The 19072-nt window shown below is 49.3% G+C and overlaps 1 protein-coding gene across 1 annotated transcript in view; it reads left to right on the top strand.

Annotated features, from left to right (window-relative positions):
- Positions 1-15500, top strand: part of LOC147608545 (uncharacterized) — a 53934-nt gene extending 38434 nt beyond the window's left edge. Inside the window, exon 10 of the mRNA XM_086789081.1 lies at positions 14976-15500. Coding sequence (XP_086645207.1) covers positions 14976-15104 — 129 coding nt within the window. The 3' untranslated portion in view covers positions 15105-15500. The remainder of the gene's footprint in view (positions 1-14975) is intronic.
- The last annotated feature ends 3572 nt before the right edge of the window (positions 15501-19072 follow it).

The following is a 19072-nucleotide window of genomic DNA, read 5'->3' as shown; positions in this document are numbered from 1 at the left end:
TTGTTCCACCAAGGAGATTGTCTTCATCGGCATGGAGGAGCTTCTTGTGGACTCACCTATTCCTGCCACCTTATGGACTGGGTGGTTGATAGTGGGTGCACTACTCACATGACTCATGACAGGTCCATTTTGCATGATATTCGGCCTAGCTCTTCAAAGGTGTCCATTGGCGATGCTTCCAACCTTGAGGCCTCTTGTGTGGGTAACGTGTGACTTAACTCTTCTCCTGGTTAGCCTTCTACTATCCAGGACATGCTTTATGTTCCCAACCTTTCTAGCAATCTGCTCTTAGTGTTTCGGATTGTAGAGAAAGGCTACGGTGTCTACTTTGACAGTTCAGTTCTTGAGTAGCACCTTGCAGATTGTTGCCAAAGGTGTGTCTTTACAGGTTGAAGGACTTTGGTGGCTCTTTGAATGAGTCATAGTCTCATTTGCTACAACTTCTTCAAAGCTATCATGCCTTGGTAGATTAGGAGGATACATCGTTGTGGCATGCTTGCTACAGGCACTTGAACTATGCTTCTCTTCAGCAACAGTTGTCTTCTCAGTAGTAAGATGGTTGAGGGTCTTCCGTAGCTGAAACCCTCCCACTCCACTTGTGTGGCTTGTTTGCAAGGCAAGCAACATAGAGAGCCTTTCCCCCACAAGGCTACTCATTGTGCTTCGAGCTTATCCATACGAACTTGTGTGGTCCCATGCAGACTACTACCCAGGGTGGTGCTAGGTACTTCATGCTTATTATTGATGATTTCTCATGTAAAGTTTGGTTGTATCTCTTGGCAAAAAAATCTCGGGCTTTCTCTTGCTTTCAAGAGTGGGTGGCTTTGGCTTGTACCATGCTTTCTTCTTCCAATCAGAGCCTCCAGGTTTTCAGGTTTGTGGACACGAGGGTAAGGTGTACACATTGCACAAAGCCCTTTATGGTTTTTAAACAGGCACCCAAAGCATGGTATGAAAAGATTGATGCATTTTTTCTTTCCCTTGGCTTCCAGAGATGCTTTGCAAACAACAATCTCTATGTCTTTGCTCAAGATGCTTTGATTTGTTTGATCATCTTATATGTTGATGATTTGTTGATCCAGCTCTCATCTTGCCAAGATTGAACAGCTCAGATCAGATTTAGCTCTCACTTTTGAGATGATTGATTTAGGACTTCTCCACTACTTTCTTGGTATGGAGGTCTATCAGAATCTTGATGGAGTTTTCCTTGGTCAGTACAAATATAGTACAGATATCTACAATAGCTCCTGCTCCTGGAGAGATTTGGGATGACAGAGTGCCATCCTCTTTCTTGTATGATGGATCCTAACTCCAAGCTTTCCCGAGAAGATTCTACTCCCATCTTTGAGGACAATACGCAGTACCCGAGGCTTGTGGGTTCTCTTATTCACTTGACTTATGCCAAGCCCGACATTTCTTAGAGTGTCATTGTTCTCAGTTAGTTCTCTTCCACTCCTCGACATTCTCATTGGCAGGCCGCTCTTAGGGTTCTTCGATACTTATTTGGTACCTTAGACTATGGTCTCTCTTTTAGAGGAGGCACTGAGCTTGACGTTGGTTGGGCAGGTGATCAGGATACCAGGCGTTCCACTTCTGGTTCCTGCTTCACTTTACGTTCCGGCCTCATTTCTTGGAGATCCAAGAAGGAGACTATATTTTCTCTTTCTTCCATTGATGTTGAGTACGGTGCTTATTTGGATACTTGTTGCGAGCCATTAGGGGTGATGCAGAGATGTTGAGTAATCTTAACGTTCTTTCGAACTCTCCCATTTGCATTCTTATTGACGGCTAGAATGCCTTGGCATTTGCACGTACTTCATCTTTTCATGGTAGGACCAAGCACATTGAGGTTTATTTTCACTTTGTTCGTGAGCTATTCGCTAATAGCATCATTTCTCTGGAGTATTGTCCCTTTGAGGACAACTTAGCCCCCCTTTTATTCAGCATATTTATCTGATATTTTTGGGTATTTTTTCCACCTTTTATTAGGCCTTTTTCCTAGTTGTGGACTTTGTCCTCAGTCGTGGGTTTTTATGATGGCTGACTAGCCCCTTCATGATGTATATAAGAACAGGCTTTTTGCAATGTAATTCATTCATCATTTTTTCTGGAGTGCTGGATCATGGGTGGCTGCTCCAAGTCTCTCCTCTGCTTCAGCTTGCTGCCTTCAACTATTCTCTCATCCGGGCTCAATGCTCGCCAATGAAAACTTCACCATCTACTATTCCACCCAATAAAAGGTCTTGCTCCGACTTGAGGCTAAGGTAAGTCACCCTGAACTGTCAAATGTCTCTCCAAGAGAGGTGGCATCGTCATCATTGGTGAACCCCCCTAAACAACAAGCCTCGCCGACAACTAACATTTCTAACACCACCTCAACCATTAATGTCATGTGCAAGACATGCATGCACTAACCTCAGAGCTAATCTTGAGGAGAACAACGAGATAAAGAAAGATTAGAACCAGAGATTTGGAGCAGGGTGTTGCTGTTTTGGCAGGGATTTGACTAATTGTGGACTTGGAGGGGCTGTCAGCCAGCATTTACAGAGTTTTCTCCAGTTGGTTGCAGCAAAGGTCCATTAGTTTTCCAGTTTGCTGGCCGACCAGCAGTCGGCCAGTTGGTTGGGTCGTATCCAGCCTATAAATAGCACTTTTGCTCATCGTTTTAGGCATTCAGCCCCTTGCTTGGCTGGATCATAGGATTAGCCATAGACTAGGATTTGATTAGGTATTCTACCTTTTCCAGAAGGCAGCCTATGGCTGCAAGGACACTTGTACCTTTTTGTACTATATGATATACTGAATTCTCAGCTCTCTCTCTCTCTCTCTCTCTCTCTCTCTCTCTCTCTCTCTGAGGTATACCAACTGAGGCCAGGATATGCCGAGTATGCCATGGGGAGCCAGAGACAGAGCTGCATTATATATGCCATTGTACTGCATACTATGAGATACGTGGTCGTTTCCACTGTTTATTCAGAGAGGGTTTTGGACCACTTTCCAGAGTCATGGGGTACCAGGACCAGAGGTGTTTGGGATTGTTCTTGCTTGAGCTGCGGAGACATAGAGATAGCCTGCTTAGGCGCACAGAGAGCCAGACTCAGAGGCACATTACAGACTTCTTTAGTCCAGCCATCACTGCGCCAGATGGACCACAGCAGCAGTAGGACATGGATACCACCCACACCAGAGGTACATTGATTGATCGTGCGATTGAGCTTGGGTGGTCTAGACGCCCACGACTACGGAGGAGGGCATCCCAGCATAGACGGAGGTTGCAGCGGCGGATTCGGATTATTCTTGCGAGGCATGCGGGACACCCAGTCAGGGTGCTGACCACAGAGGATATTGAGGAGATCCGCCAGCGTCCGATGCGGCACATATTATGAGATGGAGGCACCTCCATAGTGTACCCCTCCGTCCCACATGATATTGTATCCCCTCACTATATTCCACTCACCTCCATAGCGTACCCCCCCCTCACTATACTCACACCCTATAAGGGTTTCTGTTTACCTTCCAGTTCCAGTTTCATTTTCTAGGTGCCTGTAGTATCATCTTTATTTTTCATTTTCTGGGTTTTTTTAATCCAGACATTGTATCAGATCCACCATGATGTAACTTTTGGTCTCATAGGTCATTATGGCCTTTTGAAGACGTTAATATAACATTTCATTTCATTTCATTTCTCTCTCTCTCTCTTCTATTAGCGTTTTTGCATCAGCTTGTTCCAGGATGTGTTTAAGGCTGAAAGAAGACTTCCAGAGCTTCCACATGTGACAACTAACTTGACTGACTTTGCAGAAGAAGCTCACCTTTATACATGGCCTTATATGTCTCAAAGGAAATCTCAGATTGTTCTTTGCGGCGGCCTTGGTCTATGAGAACTGCAATCATCTCATCATAAGTCATTTCCCAGGGCACTCTTAGTATAGTCAAGGTTTAAGAGATTTTTGTCACGTGCATCTTGCACTTGGATGCCACATGGACATATTTGTACAGTAGGTGCACGACCTGGAGTGGAAATTGGTCCCCTGTGAGTCTGAGTCCAGGATGAGCCAATGAGGGTTCCAGGGTTAGGTGTACAAGTCCCGAGCATGGTCTTAGTCAGATGTGCAAGTCGTGCACATGAAGCAGTGCTAGTTCATACTGTGAGTCGCCCTTTGGAATGATGATAGTTGTTCCAGGCATTAGGCTTTTAGGAGTTGAAGTGATTGAAGCTGTGCACAAACATCAACTTCAGCAGAGAATTGAAGAAATTGAAGCCGGGGCCAGACGGCAACGAGAAGAACTTGTGGCCAAATGGAAGCGGATGGACAAGGAACTTTGTCGACGGGTGGATTAAACAGGACAAGCATGGCCCCGATAGGAGGCGAAACACATTTAGAAATTTAAGGGAGGTTGCAGCGGAGGTAAGAGTGGAGTCCATGATAGATGGAGCAAAGGTCAAGATGGAATCGCCTAGGGCTTAGTTGCAGGCTGCAGCCCAAGGCTGAGAACGTCGATCCAAGTAAAGGAGAGCTTCGAAGATAGGAGCAGCTCCTAGGAGACGCGATGACAAAAGAAACTTGAAATACGAGATTTACACCATGTTGTAGAGAATCGTCATGAATCTTTGGTTATGTGAGAAGTATAGAATGATGGAAACCGCACTCTATGGTGGAGCTTGAATCTCCCGACCATCCGCTCGCGGTCGCGGTCGCGGTCGCATAAATCGCCCTCCGCAAAGGCCTGATCAAATTACATGTAATCATAAAATCTTTGAAAAATGTGCTAATCACAATATAATCAGTGATTTATGTGCTTATCACAATATAATTAGTGATATTTTGGAAACGGTTTTCTTTGCTCTTTTTCCCTAGCCAAGCATCCATGCAAGTGTGTCCAACACCACACTTTGGAGAGGCTAAACGAGAGTTCACGTAAAATCTGCATGTGTTTTTAAAAAAAATGACACTAGAAAAATGTCCTTGTTCTTCTGAAGCGCGTCTCTCCCAAATAGTGGAAAAATACCCTCAAGGCTTCTGTAGCCCTGTGAATTCTGCACATTTTTGTTCTTGAGGTCTTTATGCCAAAAACATTCGTCTTTGGTCCAAAACTCACCTGCAAAATTGTGGCACGAAAAACTATGAAAATAATGAGCTGTAAATGAAATGTGTACTAGTTTGGATGGCAAATATGGGCACATAGAGAAACGAATCAGGCCTAGGTCTATTTTGCAAAAGTTTTCTACTCTAAATTATCTACAAAGTCTCTCATACGAACTTTCTTCTAATTCTGACTCTAAACTGCTCAAAAACAGCCCACAAAACAACAAAATTCACTCTCGGGCACAAATTAAAAATTCTTCTTGTTCCTAGAAGCATCCAAATAAGATCCTAGACTTCTAAACTCTAAAGACGTGATATTTCTTAAAATTATTTCAATTCCAAAAATTGGAGCATTATGTTTTGGGCCTCTTCACTGTAGACCAAGATGCCTTCCAAGTTATCATTATAATGGGCAATGGACAGTGTATAATAATCTCAACCTCGCTTCTCTTGAGGTGGTAAACCTTATTAGAAGGTGGGGGCTTCTATGCATGCACCACCCATAGAGTTGGTGGGGTGGGCGCCATGTGTGAAGTAGCCCTTCCCCCTTAGCCACAATGGTGGACACACACCTCGGCATGCAAAAATGGGTATTCACCTCCTTTCACACACTTTATTATGAGATTGGTGCTCCTTATTTATTATGTCTTCCTCCCATTCAAATGAATTGTGAACCTTTTTTTTTTTTTTCCGGAAAAACGATCCTTCTATTAGTTAATGAGAAAACGCCATAAGGCTACAAAGCTCACCTCGCAAGGAGGGATAAAAAACACAGTGAACACCTGAGCTCCACCCCCGTGGCTGGCCGCTCTCTGGGGGGGGCTACCTAGTAGTACATGTGGGAGGTGAGAAAAGCCAAACTGGAGGCCTGTAGTGCCAAGTGACATCCTCGCCCCTCGCGGTGAGGAAAGGGCCAGGCTGCCAAGTGCGGAGGAAAGCCTTGCGGCGCCCTCTCATGCGATCCGAGTCGCCCTGGAGTTTCCCCCAGTGTCCTCTCAAGGTGTGAATGATGTCCACCCAGAGGGCCTGTATGACCTCCGCCGGTGGAGTCGCCTGGCGGTCAATGGCCTCCCTGCATCGGGCTCTCCATATGTGCCAAGCCGTCATGCTGCTGATCATCTCCCATCTGTGCCCGACCCCCTCCTGAGGGGCTGCCGAAGAGAAGTCTGGCGTCGGAACCACCGCCATCGCCCTGTCAGAGACCTGGATGGTCGCACTGCCAGGGACGTCCTCATATCCAAGGGCCGGGCCGCTGTCCGTGGCCCAAGCCACCGCACCCCACGTCACCAGCATCTCACCTGGTGAGCCTGCAAAAACCATCCTGAGAGCGCGCTGCCAGACCTGCTGTGCCTGTGGGCAATCCCATAAGCTGTGCCGCTGCGACTCCTGTGCATGGCCGCACCGAGGGCAGGACGCTGGGTGACTGCCAAAAGCTAGCCAAGCCCCCACAGCCAGTCCTGTATGCGCTGTGAGCCAGAGAAACAGCGTCACCTTCCGGGGCCGGAAGCTGGCCCAAAGGCGCTGCCAGAAGTCCCTAAGAAAGGCAGGGGAGAGCCCCTGTCGCCGCCAATGCTCGGCCGCTGCCGGGGTGCTCGCTATCCTGTGTCTCTGAATCCGCCGCCCCAGCCTCGCTGTGTACTGAAAAAAGGGGATGCCTGGGCTGGTAGGGGCCAAGTAGGGATCTCGCCAAAACCACTCACCTGGATCCCACTGAAGGCGAATAAGAGGCCTGCTGTCCCAAGCCCATAATCTCCAAGAACAGTCCTCCCCTATCGAGGCCGGTGAGGGGTCTACGTGCCACTGTCTCTGATGAAAGCCGACCACCCGCACCCTCTGAAGAATACATCCCTGGAGCCCATCCAAATCTAGTCGTGTCCTTTGAAGCTGGCCACCCTCTCCCACCTCGAAAGTGAGTGGGGTGACTCTCTCCGCTGTGCCGCAGACCGCTAGAAGGATCTCATGCCGAGTAAAGACACCCATCCACTGTGGAGGTGGAGGGTCCTGTACTGGGGTCCGCCACTCCCGGGGGATGGCCGCCTCAATGTCCTGTCTCATCAACGCTCTGCCCCTCATCCCACTGAGTCTCCTCTCTTGAGCCTCTAGAGGCAGCTGCTGAAAACCTATCCAGTCGTCTAGGGACTGGGCTGGGCCAGAGCTCAGCGGGCCCCACGACACGTGAGACCGCGATCCAACCATATGGCCACTAGGGAGTCGAATCAAGGGGTTCCAGATCAAAGGCTGCCTCAGGCGCTCCTCATCGGTGCCCGGGGGAGTCTGGAAGAGTGACGGCCTCAGATGCGCCCAGGCCCTCAGAAGGCTAGCTGCAAAACGCTCCTCGAAGCCAAGGCCCACTCCTCTGGATCGCTGCTCTGTAAAGATCCACCTGATGCTGGGGGTCCAGGGGCCGCTAAGAGAAGGGGTGCGGCTGAGCATCCTGGAAACAAGAAACTCCTTCCACGGCTCAGCGCCTGGCAGGAGGCCACGAACTACCAACTTGCCAAGCAATGCTCGGCTTTGGCAAATAGGATCAACAATGCCCAGGCCGCCTCTCTCCCTCGGCTGAGTGATCACCGCCCATGCCACCTTGGCCCTGGCGGGCCGCCCGTCGCCACCGGACCAAAGAAAGTTCCTGATGAGCCTCTGCACCTGGCCAATGCACGCCCGAGAGAAGGCCCAGCAAGAAGTGATGTACCACATAGTAGCAAGCAGAACCTGGTTGGCCACAACTACTCGGCCAGCCAGAGATAAACGAGCGGTGCTCCAATACAGAAGCTTCTTCCGAATGCTCAGAAGAAGGGGGGCTATCTGCTGCTCCGGAGATATGTCAATGCCCACATAGCATCCCAAATAATGCACTGTAGTGCCGGGGGGCAGCCACTGAAAACCATCAACTGGCCTCCAAGTCGGGGGGGGGGGGGGCATAGAGCTGACCCACAACCCACACGACTTGTGCCAGTTGATCAAAGCGCCCGAAGCTCTGCAAAACCTGTCCATGGCTAAGGCGAAGCGGCGGAGGTTCTCCTCACCTCCCTGAAGATAGACAGCAGTGTCATCCGCAAACTCCGAGTCTAGGAGCTCCTCCGAGGTGCGGATGGGAAGCTGGAGGCCCCGCAAACCTGTATCCTGTGCCGTCAAAAAAGTGCTCATGGCCTCCGCCACAAAAAGAAAAAGAAAGGGCGCCAAGGGGCACCCCTGCCTCACCGAGCGCGAGAGCTGGAACCTCTCTCCGCGCACGCCCTGTATCAGCACCTGGCTATGAGCCGATGTGTAGAGTGCAGAGACCCCACGGATCCACTGAGGGGGGAAGCCCATCCTCTCCATAGTGCCTTCCAAGAAGGCCCAGTCCACCCGATCATATGCCTTCTCGAAGTCGAGAAGGAGCACTGCCAGATCCTCCTGTGGAAATCTAGCCAGAGCCGTAGCCTCCCAGAAAGAGAAAATGTTATCCAGAATGCTCCTATCCTGGATGAAGCCTGTCTGCGTGGAGTGGATGATGTCCGGAAGGTGAGGCTGAAGCCGCCTGCTGATCGCCTTAGCTAGGACCTTGTAGGCCGTGCCTAGCAAGGTGATCGGTCTCCACTATCTAATCTCCAGTCTGTCTCCTCCCTCTTTGGGGATCAAGTGGATCAACCCCTCTGCCATGCTGTCCGGCATGACTCCTGAATCCATAATCTCCTGGAATGCCAATCTGAAGCCCCTATGTAAGAGGTCCCAGTACCTCTGGAAGAAAGCCATCGAAAGACCGTCCTCTCCTGGGCATTTGCCCCGAGGTAATGCCTGAAGAGCCTCCTCCAGTTCCGTATCCGAGAAGGGGGAGAGAAGGGAGTGCTGCAAATGGGCCGGCACAACCGGTCTCGTGAAGCTCCAGACTGCCTCCCGAGCCTCTCTCACCCTGTCATCAGCTGGCTCAGCAGAGAGAAGATCCCTGTAAAAATCTGTGGCTATAGCCCGAACCCTGGGGGGATCCACCACAACCTGGCCATCAGCCTGCCGAAGACGCCTGAGACCCTCTCGTCTGAAGCGAGGCCCTGTCGCCTCAAAGAAATCTCGAGTCACTCTGTCTCCAGCCTGTGTCCAAAAAGAAGCCCGAGCATGGAATCGGAACTCCACCCTCCTCTCCTCGATGGATCTGATCTCAGTGCGAGCTGACTCCATCTGCTCTGAGATCCAAGGGCTCGTAGGATCCCTCTCCTGGAGTCTCTGGAGGGACGCTAGACTCCTCCATAGGCTCCTCTCCTGCTCTCTGAAGGCCTCCAGCCGGTCCAAGGCAGCCTGTCTGAGCATCTGGCTAATCTCCTGCAAGCCACTGGCAAGATCGCTGGCTGCCGATCCTCTCCTGAACTGCAGCTCCTGCCAGACCTGCTCAACTCTGATCGCAATCTCGGGCTCCTCTATGAGACAATCTGGAATCCGGACGCTCTGGCCCTGCTCTCCTCTCGTGGGGTCCTCGATCTGGAGAAGCACTGGAAAGTGGTCTGAAAACGAGGAGCCTGCAAGTATGCCCACAGTGCCACCTCTATCACAGGCCCACTCATCAATGTAAAACCCGTCGATGCGGGAAAGGTTAACTCCTGTGGCCCGTCTATCCGAGCGCGAGAAAGATAGACTCCCCTGCAACCTGCCAAACTCCGGGAGAGTCCACGGATCCTGGCCTCTCACCTGTAGCACTAGTTCCTCCCAGGCAGCGAGCTCCGGCCCATGAATGGTCTCCTGGCTGCCCCCCATCCTGTCCTCTGCATCCTCCAGCATGTTGCAATCCCCTTCGAGGCACCAGTGGTCTGCCAAGGGGAGGGACTGCCTAATGGTGCTCCAGAACTCGGCTCTCCCGGTCGCCCCATTAGGGGCGTAGAAGTTGAGGAAGCCAATGCGGTCTTCCCCAACCCGAAGGATGATCCACTGCGCACGACCCTGGACCAGAATGCCAGAGTCCACAACCTCGGATAGAAGCTGCTCGCTAACTGAGATGCATACTCCACCCTGGTTCCCCTGGGAGCCATATGCCGGTGACCAAAAAGTGTGACTCCTGCCTGGCAAGATCTTCCCGCAGGTGCGGGTACGCCCGGCAGAAAGGTGGTGCTCCTGGATGAAAAGGATATCTATGGGTCCTCCAACGAGAGCCCTCTGGATCTCCTGGCGAAGTCTGCTCCGACCAATGTAGCAGCGATGTCCACCGAGACCCTGGATGTTCCATGAGAGGATCCTCATGGATGAGCTATGGCAAGTGAAGCAGCCTCCACTGGCTCACCCCTCTCAGCCGGCCCGGATGATCTGCCCTCCACTCTGTGAGTCTTGGGCGCCGGCTTGGAGGGAGAATAATCACTGTCTGTCCGGGTGCGGAGTCTCTCCAAAAATAGGGTGACCTGTCTCTGTGTCCAGCCCCACTCCGCCTTCGCCCTGTCCAGGGCATAGGCGTGAGACCAATCCTCTGCATATATGTATCTAAAGGTAGGCTGCACCCTCGGGGCGGCATGGAGGAGAATCAGAAGCACCGCCTCAACTGAGGTGTGGACCGGATCCGCGCGCCAGTCTCCTATACCAAACAAGCTCATGCGGGCTGAGTGTAATCGGGTCTGCAATAGGTCCGTGAGCCCCAAGTCACTGAAGTGGTGAGAAAGCTCCAGTATCTGATCACGCAAAACTTCCTCTACAGAGTTGCAATCCCATGCTGTGTCTGGGGCAACACTGAGAGGAAAGGAGAAAGCCACCATGCTGCTCACCACTGAGGGAGAACGAGAGGGATGGCACACCACGCAAACTCGCAAGGGCGCGACCAGTGTCTCGAACGGGCCAGCATCCAGCTGGAGGCACCTGAAAAAACCGTAATCCACTGGTAGCCCCATCACTCGCGGGGGCCCCCCAGGGGAGGCTGGAGAGAACTCTGTGGCGGGCGAAGCAAGGATCGCCATCTCCACCAGCCCGGAGTGGCGGTGGAACAGCCGCTGGACTGAGCTCTGGCCTACCCAGCTGCGCTGCCCCGGGGCAGTGGGTGGTCTGGCGAAGTATCCTGGAGAGGCCGAGGGAGGGATGGGGGCTCGCGGCGAGGAGGGGGGAGAGCGAGGAGAGGATGGAGAGGCATCTGCCAGAGGATAGGTGTCAGGGGGGGCCGCCGGGGGAGGCGGGAGGGGGGGGGGCTGGGGGGGGAGAGGGGGGGGTGGAAGGAGTGCTCTCCGGGTGAGGGGAAGGGGAGCCGGGGGTCGAAGAGTGCGGCCCGGGATCCTCAGGAATCTGCTCCAAGGAGGGGGCGGGGCCCCCCGCGGGGGGAGGCGGGAGCGGGGTCTCCACGTGGGAGGCTCCACCAGCGGCCTCAACGGGCACTGAGTCTGAATCCTCGTCCATCGGGGTGGGACTTGCTGGCCGCCTATCCCTGACTGGAGCATAAGTGCGGGTAGGTGCCTGTACGCCAACCGGAGTCGCCTGTCCGCCAACCTGTCCGCCAGCCTGTGCTGCCTGCTGGCGTCTGCGACGGTCCCTGCGGGCCGGGCGTTTCCGCCGGCGAACCTCCTGCCATCCGCCAGCCTCCTGGGTCTGCGCGGCATCCTCCGCCGGGGCCTGCTCGTCAGATGATGGCGCCTGCTGTGGCAAGCCAGGGATGTCCGGTCTCTGAGGTGGATGGCCACCCCTCGGGTCTCCTGCAGGGGGTCCAGAGGCGGCATAGCGTGAAGGATGAACCCCCTTGCGGGGACAGGCGCGTGCGAGATGGCCCATCTCCCGACATGTGTAACACTGGCCGGGGAGGCCCGAATACTCCACGCGCTGTATCAGATGTCCTCCAGAAAGACAAGGGAGAAGGATCGTCTTCGGGAGGGACTCCGGTGACGGAACCACAACTCGAATGGCCGGGAGTCCTGCTGCCCGAGCAATCACTGAAGCCGCTGTCTGAGGCGTCTCCACCACCTGCCCGAACGCCTTGCCAATGGATGACAAGAGGGGCAAGTACTCCCTACTACGGAGTCCAGGAAAGCAGATAGTGACGGGGAAACCTGTCGCGCCTGCTAGCGGGTCAGAAGCGGGGTCGAAACCATGAGTCCATCGCGCCAGGAACGCCCGGGATGAGCGGAGGGCAATGGGGCTCCGAGCCAGCACCATCTGAGCTGCCTGTGGGGACTCGAAATCCACCTGGTAGTAGCCACGTCCCAAAAAATCTACGCTGACGATCTTGGCGGGCACGCCAACAAGGCTGCCTTGCAGAAGGTCGCGAAGCTCTCTCCGCATCGGACGGCTACCCACTATCTTGCAGACCAAGGAGGAGGCCTCAAGAGCGGAAACTGTGGAAACAAACAACTGAAGATCTTCAGCTGTGAACTCCAGACGGAGACCGGAATCGGCAGGGTTAGTCGGAGCGGCTTCCATGGAGTCCTCCGGAGGGAAAAGGCCAGAAACCGGGGTCACCAACGGGAGGGACACAGCCCTGCGAGGAAAAAAGAGAGGCGGAGGGCTACAGGATAGCGGGGGCGGGGCGGGGCGGGGGGGGGGGGGGGGGGGGGGGGGGGGAGCTGAGGCGGGGAGGAGCTAGCGGTGGGCGGAGGGGTGAGACGGAAGGGAGGAGAGGGAGAAGGCGGAGGGGAAGAGATGCGCAGCGGAGGAGAAGGTGGAGGGGGGAGAGGGGGCGGGGGAGAGGGGAGAGGCGGGGGAGAAGGAGGCGAAGGGGTTAGAGAGGCGGGGGAAGAGATGACGGGGGAAGGAAGCAAGTGGAGGGGGGAATGGCGGGGAAGGCAGCGTGGAAGGTGGCGAAGGAAGAGAAGGCGGGGGGAAAGAAGGCGGGGGAGGAAACGAGGAGGGAGGCGGGGGAGCGAAGGCGGGGGAGGAAGCGAGGCAGAAGGCGGGGGAGAGAAGGCGAGGAGGGGCGCAATGAAGGAGGCGGGGGAGAGGACGGAGGAGAAAGCGGTGGACTGGCGGGGGGGGGAGGGGGGCGCGACGGCGAGAAGCAGCGGGGGGGGGGGGGGGTGGGGGGCGGAGCTCGTAGGCGAGGTCGTCAGTCGCTCGGCACTAAAGCCGTTTTTTGAATTGTGAACCTTTTAGCTGTAGACTTAAAATAAAATGAAGGTCCTTTCCTCCTGTTCACATAGGTGATCCCAAGTCAGAGGCCCATCGGGGGGCTGGTGATCTGAGGCATTCTGGGGCCTCTGGCCTTTTTACATAAAGTATTTGGAACAATCGTCCATTCTGAGTAGTTTGTACTTACCATCTTGGCCTTAGCCATGGGTGGGAATTAAATTAAACTCTTTAGGAGTTCACTCAAAAACCAATAAGCAAGGAGTTCTATGTAGAACACTTGTCGTGGAATCACACATACAACACATGAGAGTCCTAAACTATTGCTTTGTATTATGTACAAGAAAGAAGTAATGCAACTGAAATTCAAGTACAAGATGTGGCTGAGAATGAAGATGTCAAATCACAGTCCACACTGCGTAATGTCTCTTTGATTGGCTTGTATCGCAGAGAGACGCTCTATAGGCTCTGATTGCTATTGAGGAATGCAGATGAATATGATGATTTTGCTACTCACGTATCTATGTGCGCTGGTCGGCCTGTCCTACCTCTGTCACGTCATTGCCACCACATCATTGTTGCCATGTCATCACTGCCATGTGGCACTTGCGCTGTCTGACTCTGCCCAAGGCTGGCTGACCTGTATAATAGGTGAGGTGTATCACATTCTTCGTCCATGTGGCCAGGCCTCCACGAGGAGGACCGCAAGGGTCGTGTGCTTCAGGTCACTCTTTTGGATCACTGCCACTTCTGCCATCGTGACTCTGTGGCACCCTGGACCCTGTAGGCCCACACTGACCAGCAGTGGGATCTCATTAGCAGCATCACAGCAGGGCATATCTGCTGACAGGCGTGATGCAGCTCTTTGAAGGCTCAGCTTCCCTGTTGGCGCAGACCATCTGCTTTATCTGGGCGGACCTCGTCAATACCATGAGGGGATGGTTGGAGTGCTGCACGGGCGATTCGGAGCTAGACAGCAACGCCAGGTTGTCCTCCTTTGCACTTGGAGCCCGGGATCCTTCCTCACCAAGAGCAGCCAGCCACGGAGGGAGCCCCCCCCTCTTTTTGCTACGTTGTACATGTTACCTCCTTGGAGGGTTGCAGTGCGCTCATGAATGGATGCTTCTTTTTTCCACTGATTAAAGGATCCTTTCTTGACAAAAAAATTACATCATTATTTGTATAAAAGAGATTAGGGTCAGTGTATGTGCCAATGTGGAATGTTCCCAACTGTGTGAAGCTTATAATTTTCTTACATGCTTTTGGGAAGTATTTCACTTTTGAAGTTGTTTACTTCTCAACCCTTATATCCCCAAGTATGTGATTACATGGGGGATGACCTCTTGTAAAGCCCCATGCTGGAATGTGTGATGACACTAGCACTGTATCCAGACTTAAATCATATGGCAAGCTCTTTGAATTGGGCTGAAGCTGGCTTAGCCCAAGCGTCCACTCTAAAACTTTTCAAAAATGAGTTCCCGCCACTCGAATACCAAGGTTGTATTACGATACTGGACAAATTAGCTTCCTCAACTTGGTTAGTAAAGCCATGCAGATGCAATCTAGAGGGTAAAAAAACGTCCCATGTCTCACATGTATAGACTTCTCAGGTTATCCTGGCATTCCTGCAGTCCTGCAGCTGTTCATGGCTTGTTGTAGACACCCTTCCCAAACCTTAGGTTTTGTAAAGACCACTCGTGTAGGGTTGATCTCTTATTCCAGTAGTTTTCTTAAAGGCACTGGTGGTCAAAGACATCGACATGGGCCTTTTCCTGTGCAAAGACAGAAACCTCAGAACAATCTTTGAAGAAATTTAATTTGGGATAGAAGCACAACAAAGATTCTCACTCACTATGTCAAGATTTTCATTGGATTGTCTTTCTGTATTTGATTCAGGTTCTCTTCTCTGCTTCACTTTTGAAAAACAATAGCCAAGTTCATGAGGCATTGATGGCGGTCATGTCAAAGAAAGCTTCTATCTTGGATTGCATACAGGCAATTGAAAAAGAAAGCCAGACAGGTTAAGACTGCATACCTTAGTGAGGGATACAGTGCCCACCTTCTGGCCACGCTTTGTTGTTGGAAAACTGCAGATTTGAGGTGCTTTTGGGATACAAGTAGAATCATGTTGCCAGGTTCTAAGTCTTAGAACTGATGAGCCTATCTATAGTTGGTATCATGAAGGCGACATTCTGAGGCATGCCTGCTATGAGGCTGCAGTCTGCAGTCTGCAGCAGGCTTTGGTTACATCCAGAGGCACGGGTGCTATGAGGCTGCAGCCTGTGGCAGGCTTTGGTTGCAGATGCTATGCTGACATATGAATGGTCATGTAAAAATGTGAGTTAGAATTTTCTTTGGTAAGTTAATGTTAAAACTGATGTAATGCCCTACATGGACGTTATCAAGGCTGCAAAATTAAAATGCTGTTACAATCACAGAAAACAATTAGGTCAATGGTCAGAAATGAGCGAGAGAGAGAGAGATCCATGTTCAATACCTACTCTCGCAAAAAAAAAAGAGGGGGTCTGTGAGACATCAATACACATTCAAAATATGCATAATGCATGTAGGATGAAATAAAAAAACCAAATTTTGACAACTACATTCGGCAAAGTAGTCTTAAAGCGTTCAAAGCTCGACCCTTGGGTGTGTATGAATGAGAGAGGGAGAGAGAAAGAAAGATTTTATTAACGTCTTCTAAAGGTCCGAAAACGGCCTATGAGACAAAACCTGTATACATCATCATCATGTCTCAATGGACATCAAAAGGATACAAAAGAAAAAAAAGGTACAAAGTACTCTAAAATGTGGAGATAAATCTCACATAGGGCTTTGGTTAACTACTGTGGGTTGGGTGGGAGCGAGGGGGGGTAAATACATCCAATAAAGCATCTAGCTCCAACCGGTGCCAAATGACTGGGTGTAGGATGTCATACATCAAGAGAGAGAGAGAGAGAGAGATCTATGTTCAATACCTACTCGCAAAAAAAAAAAAAGGGTATGTGAGACATCAGTACACATTCAAAATATGCATAATGTAGTAACATGAAACTTAAAAAAAACCAAAATTCGACAACATCTGTCAAAGTAATCTTAAAGAGTGCAAAACTCGAGCCTTGGGTGTGCATGAATTCTCATCATATCCTCATTGTGAAGTACCTCATAATCAAGAGAACGCACTACAATAATTGGTATGGCTACTTGGACAATAAGTTCCCTTGGGTTGGAGAATAGGGCATGAAGTAGTAGCATGTCGATGTCACAATCTGGCTACTTTGGGGGTTTTTTATGCCTCCAGGGGGTGTGGTGACTATGACTTGGGCAGAATTATCTATCCTTATATTGTGATGGAGGCTCCAAACCTTGGTGGAACAGGCAATGGCATTGTGAGGCTCCAGTTTATACAAGTAACACAACATGGAGAAATTTTAGAAGACAGTTTTTCAGAAAGCATTGGTTGCACTTGTTTCCATACAAGTATGGGTGTAACCAGACATTTTGTGCCATGTAAACCCCTGCTCGTAAAACAAAAAAGTATATGAGTGTACAACTGCACTAATGTGAGCTCAAATTTCCTGCCACCTCGAAGCTCACTCATTCCATTCTCTCGTTCTCACTGTAAGTGGAATTTTCAATGTTCAGATGGTTGCAATGATTTTGCTCATAAAGACCATGGAATCCCTAAGAATAGAATCTGTAATTTTGTGAATTGTCATTATCAACTACCAAGAAAAATTACCCAAAAAACAGATTTTGGGGAAAAGAGTGGTACTTTTATACTTGAAATAAGTAAGAGTAAACAGTGGTACTTTTATACTTGAAATAAGTAAGAGTGCAGCTTTTGATTTGCTTTTTTCTTGTATATTCTGTAATTTCTGTGAGTTGAAGTCACACGCTGAATCATGGTCAAGAAGGTGAACCTCTCGGTGATGAGTAAGATCAGCATGCGGGTGCACCAAGTCAGGGTTTTGAAAATCTATGTTCTCCTAGAATGCATGCAGATAAATTTTTGGATATGCTCCTAAAATGAATGCAGAAAGAAATAGAGCAATAAAAAAATAGAAGATCCAATAGATGCAGCTGTAAGATAAGCCTTCAAAAGAGCTATTTTTTTTGTTTGATGGATCCACCACATTGATATAAAGAAGCAATTGAATGCAGAAAGAAATAGAATAAAAGACAAATAGAAGATCCAGTAGATGTAGCCCTAAGATAAGCCATCAGAAGAGCTAATTTTTTTGTTTGATGGATTCAGCACATTGATCTAAAGAAGCAATTGAATACAGAAAGAAATAGAGTAATAGAAAAATAGATGATCCAATAGATGCAGACCTAAGATAAGCCTTCAAGAGAGCTATTTTTTTTGTTTGATGGATCCGGTACATTAATCTACAGAAGCAATTGAACCCATGATACCATCCATGCACAAACCATGTGACTAATACTTTTCATGTGCCTACTCTATGATCCTAAATGCCTCTACATCTTCACTTTTTCCTCTGTAGGAATGGATGCTGAGCTGGTTCTCGGCTTGATTTTTTAGCCCTAAGGAAGATTTGATACCGGTCTAATTTCCCTAATAACCTAAGGAAATGTGCCTGATTATGATTGAATGGAGAGAGTAATAGTAAGTATGCTTAAAACTCCATAATATAGTCATGTGGTCTCATTTATTTACTTGATTGAATGGAGAGAGTAATAGCAAGTATGCTTAAAACTCCATAATATATTCATGTGGTCTCATTTATGATTGAATGGAGTGAGAGTAATAGTAAGTAATGCTTAAATCGCCTTTAATCTATTATTGCATGGAGAGAATAGTAATGCAAGTATGCTTAAGACGACATCAATCTACTCATAAGATCTCAATTATGATTGAATGGAGAGAGTAATAGTAAGTATGCTTAAAATGCCATCAATCTATTCATAAGATCTCTCACACAATGAGAGCCTTATGCATAAGAGCTCTCACACAGAACAACGAGAGCCCCTAATACATTGATATACGTCCAATTGCATTCATGCTCACACGATTTGGCTAGCACAAACCATTTGACTGGCACTTTTCATGTGCCTAGTCTATGACTATAAATCCGATTAATTGTTAAAGAGCCAATGATTGATGGTTATGAGGAAGGAATGCTTATTACTAAGTCGTCATCTATAAATGTGTTCTCACTGCAATAGAGTTAAGGAAGCTCACACACAAGCATCCATAAATGATATTTCCTTGGAAGGAATTTAATCTTTGATTTTGGGAGTAGTCATTATTTTCTCTCTCCTAACGTGAGCAAAACTTTGAATTTGAGGAGACTAATTTGCATGCAATATATAGGAAACTTCTACCATGAAGTTAATAAGAGAAATTTGCCAAGGTTTTAAGACTTTACAATTTTTGTAAAAAATGTAGAAGAGCCTAACATCATGTAGCAAGATAGTAAGCTACTATATGTTCAAAAGCTAGTAGATGAATATTACTAATGTATCTTTAAAACCTACCTACCGTGCCCCCTCCTAGATTGCTAGATCTTGTTATAGAGCTTATACCTCGGGCTATAACATCCCATGTAAATGATCTATATAAATCTATTGTACATAAGCACACAAGATTATAGCTCCAACACAAGCACATAGGATTATAGCTCCAACATGACAATTTACTTCAGAACGGATTAATTAGACCAAGTTTCTCTCCTTATTTTTACACCTATGTTAATTCAAGTTGTACTTAAATGTATGCATGCAATTCAAGAACTAAAAAGGCAAACTATTAAGAATAAATATCCATTGCCTCACGTAGGTGATTCATATTGAGCCAACTACCCAGAGCCAAGATCTTCTGTGAGATAGATCTAATGCTTGATTATCATCAAATTTAAATTAAGTAAGATGACATTTCTAAGGGTGCATTCAAAACACGTTATAAGAATTATGAGCTTATAGTCTTAACTTTTTGTTTAACTAATTCTCTTGCAATATTCATATCTTAATGA

This window comes from Cibotium barometz, chromosome 53 (assembly GCF_041138505.1).
Source record: "Cibotium barometz isolate CiBa-2024 chromosome 53, ASM4113850v1, whole genome shotgun sequence".
Lineage (NCBI taxonomy): Eukaryota > Viridiplantae > Streptophyta > Polypodiopsida > Cyatheales > Cibotiaceae > Cibotium > Cibotium barometz.
The sequence above is the reverse complement of the archived record's forward strand: the minus strand, read 5'-3'. Positions and strand labels throughout refer to the sequence as shown.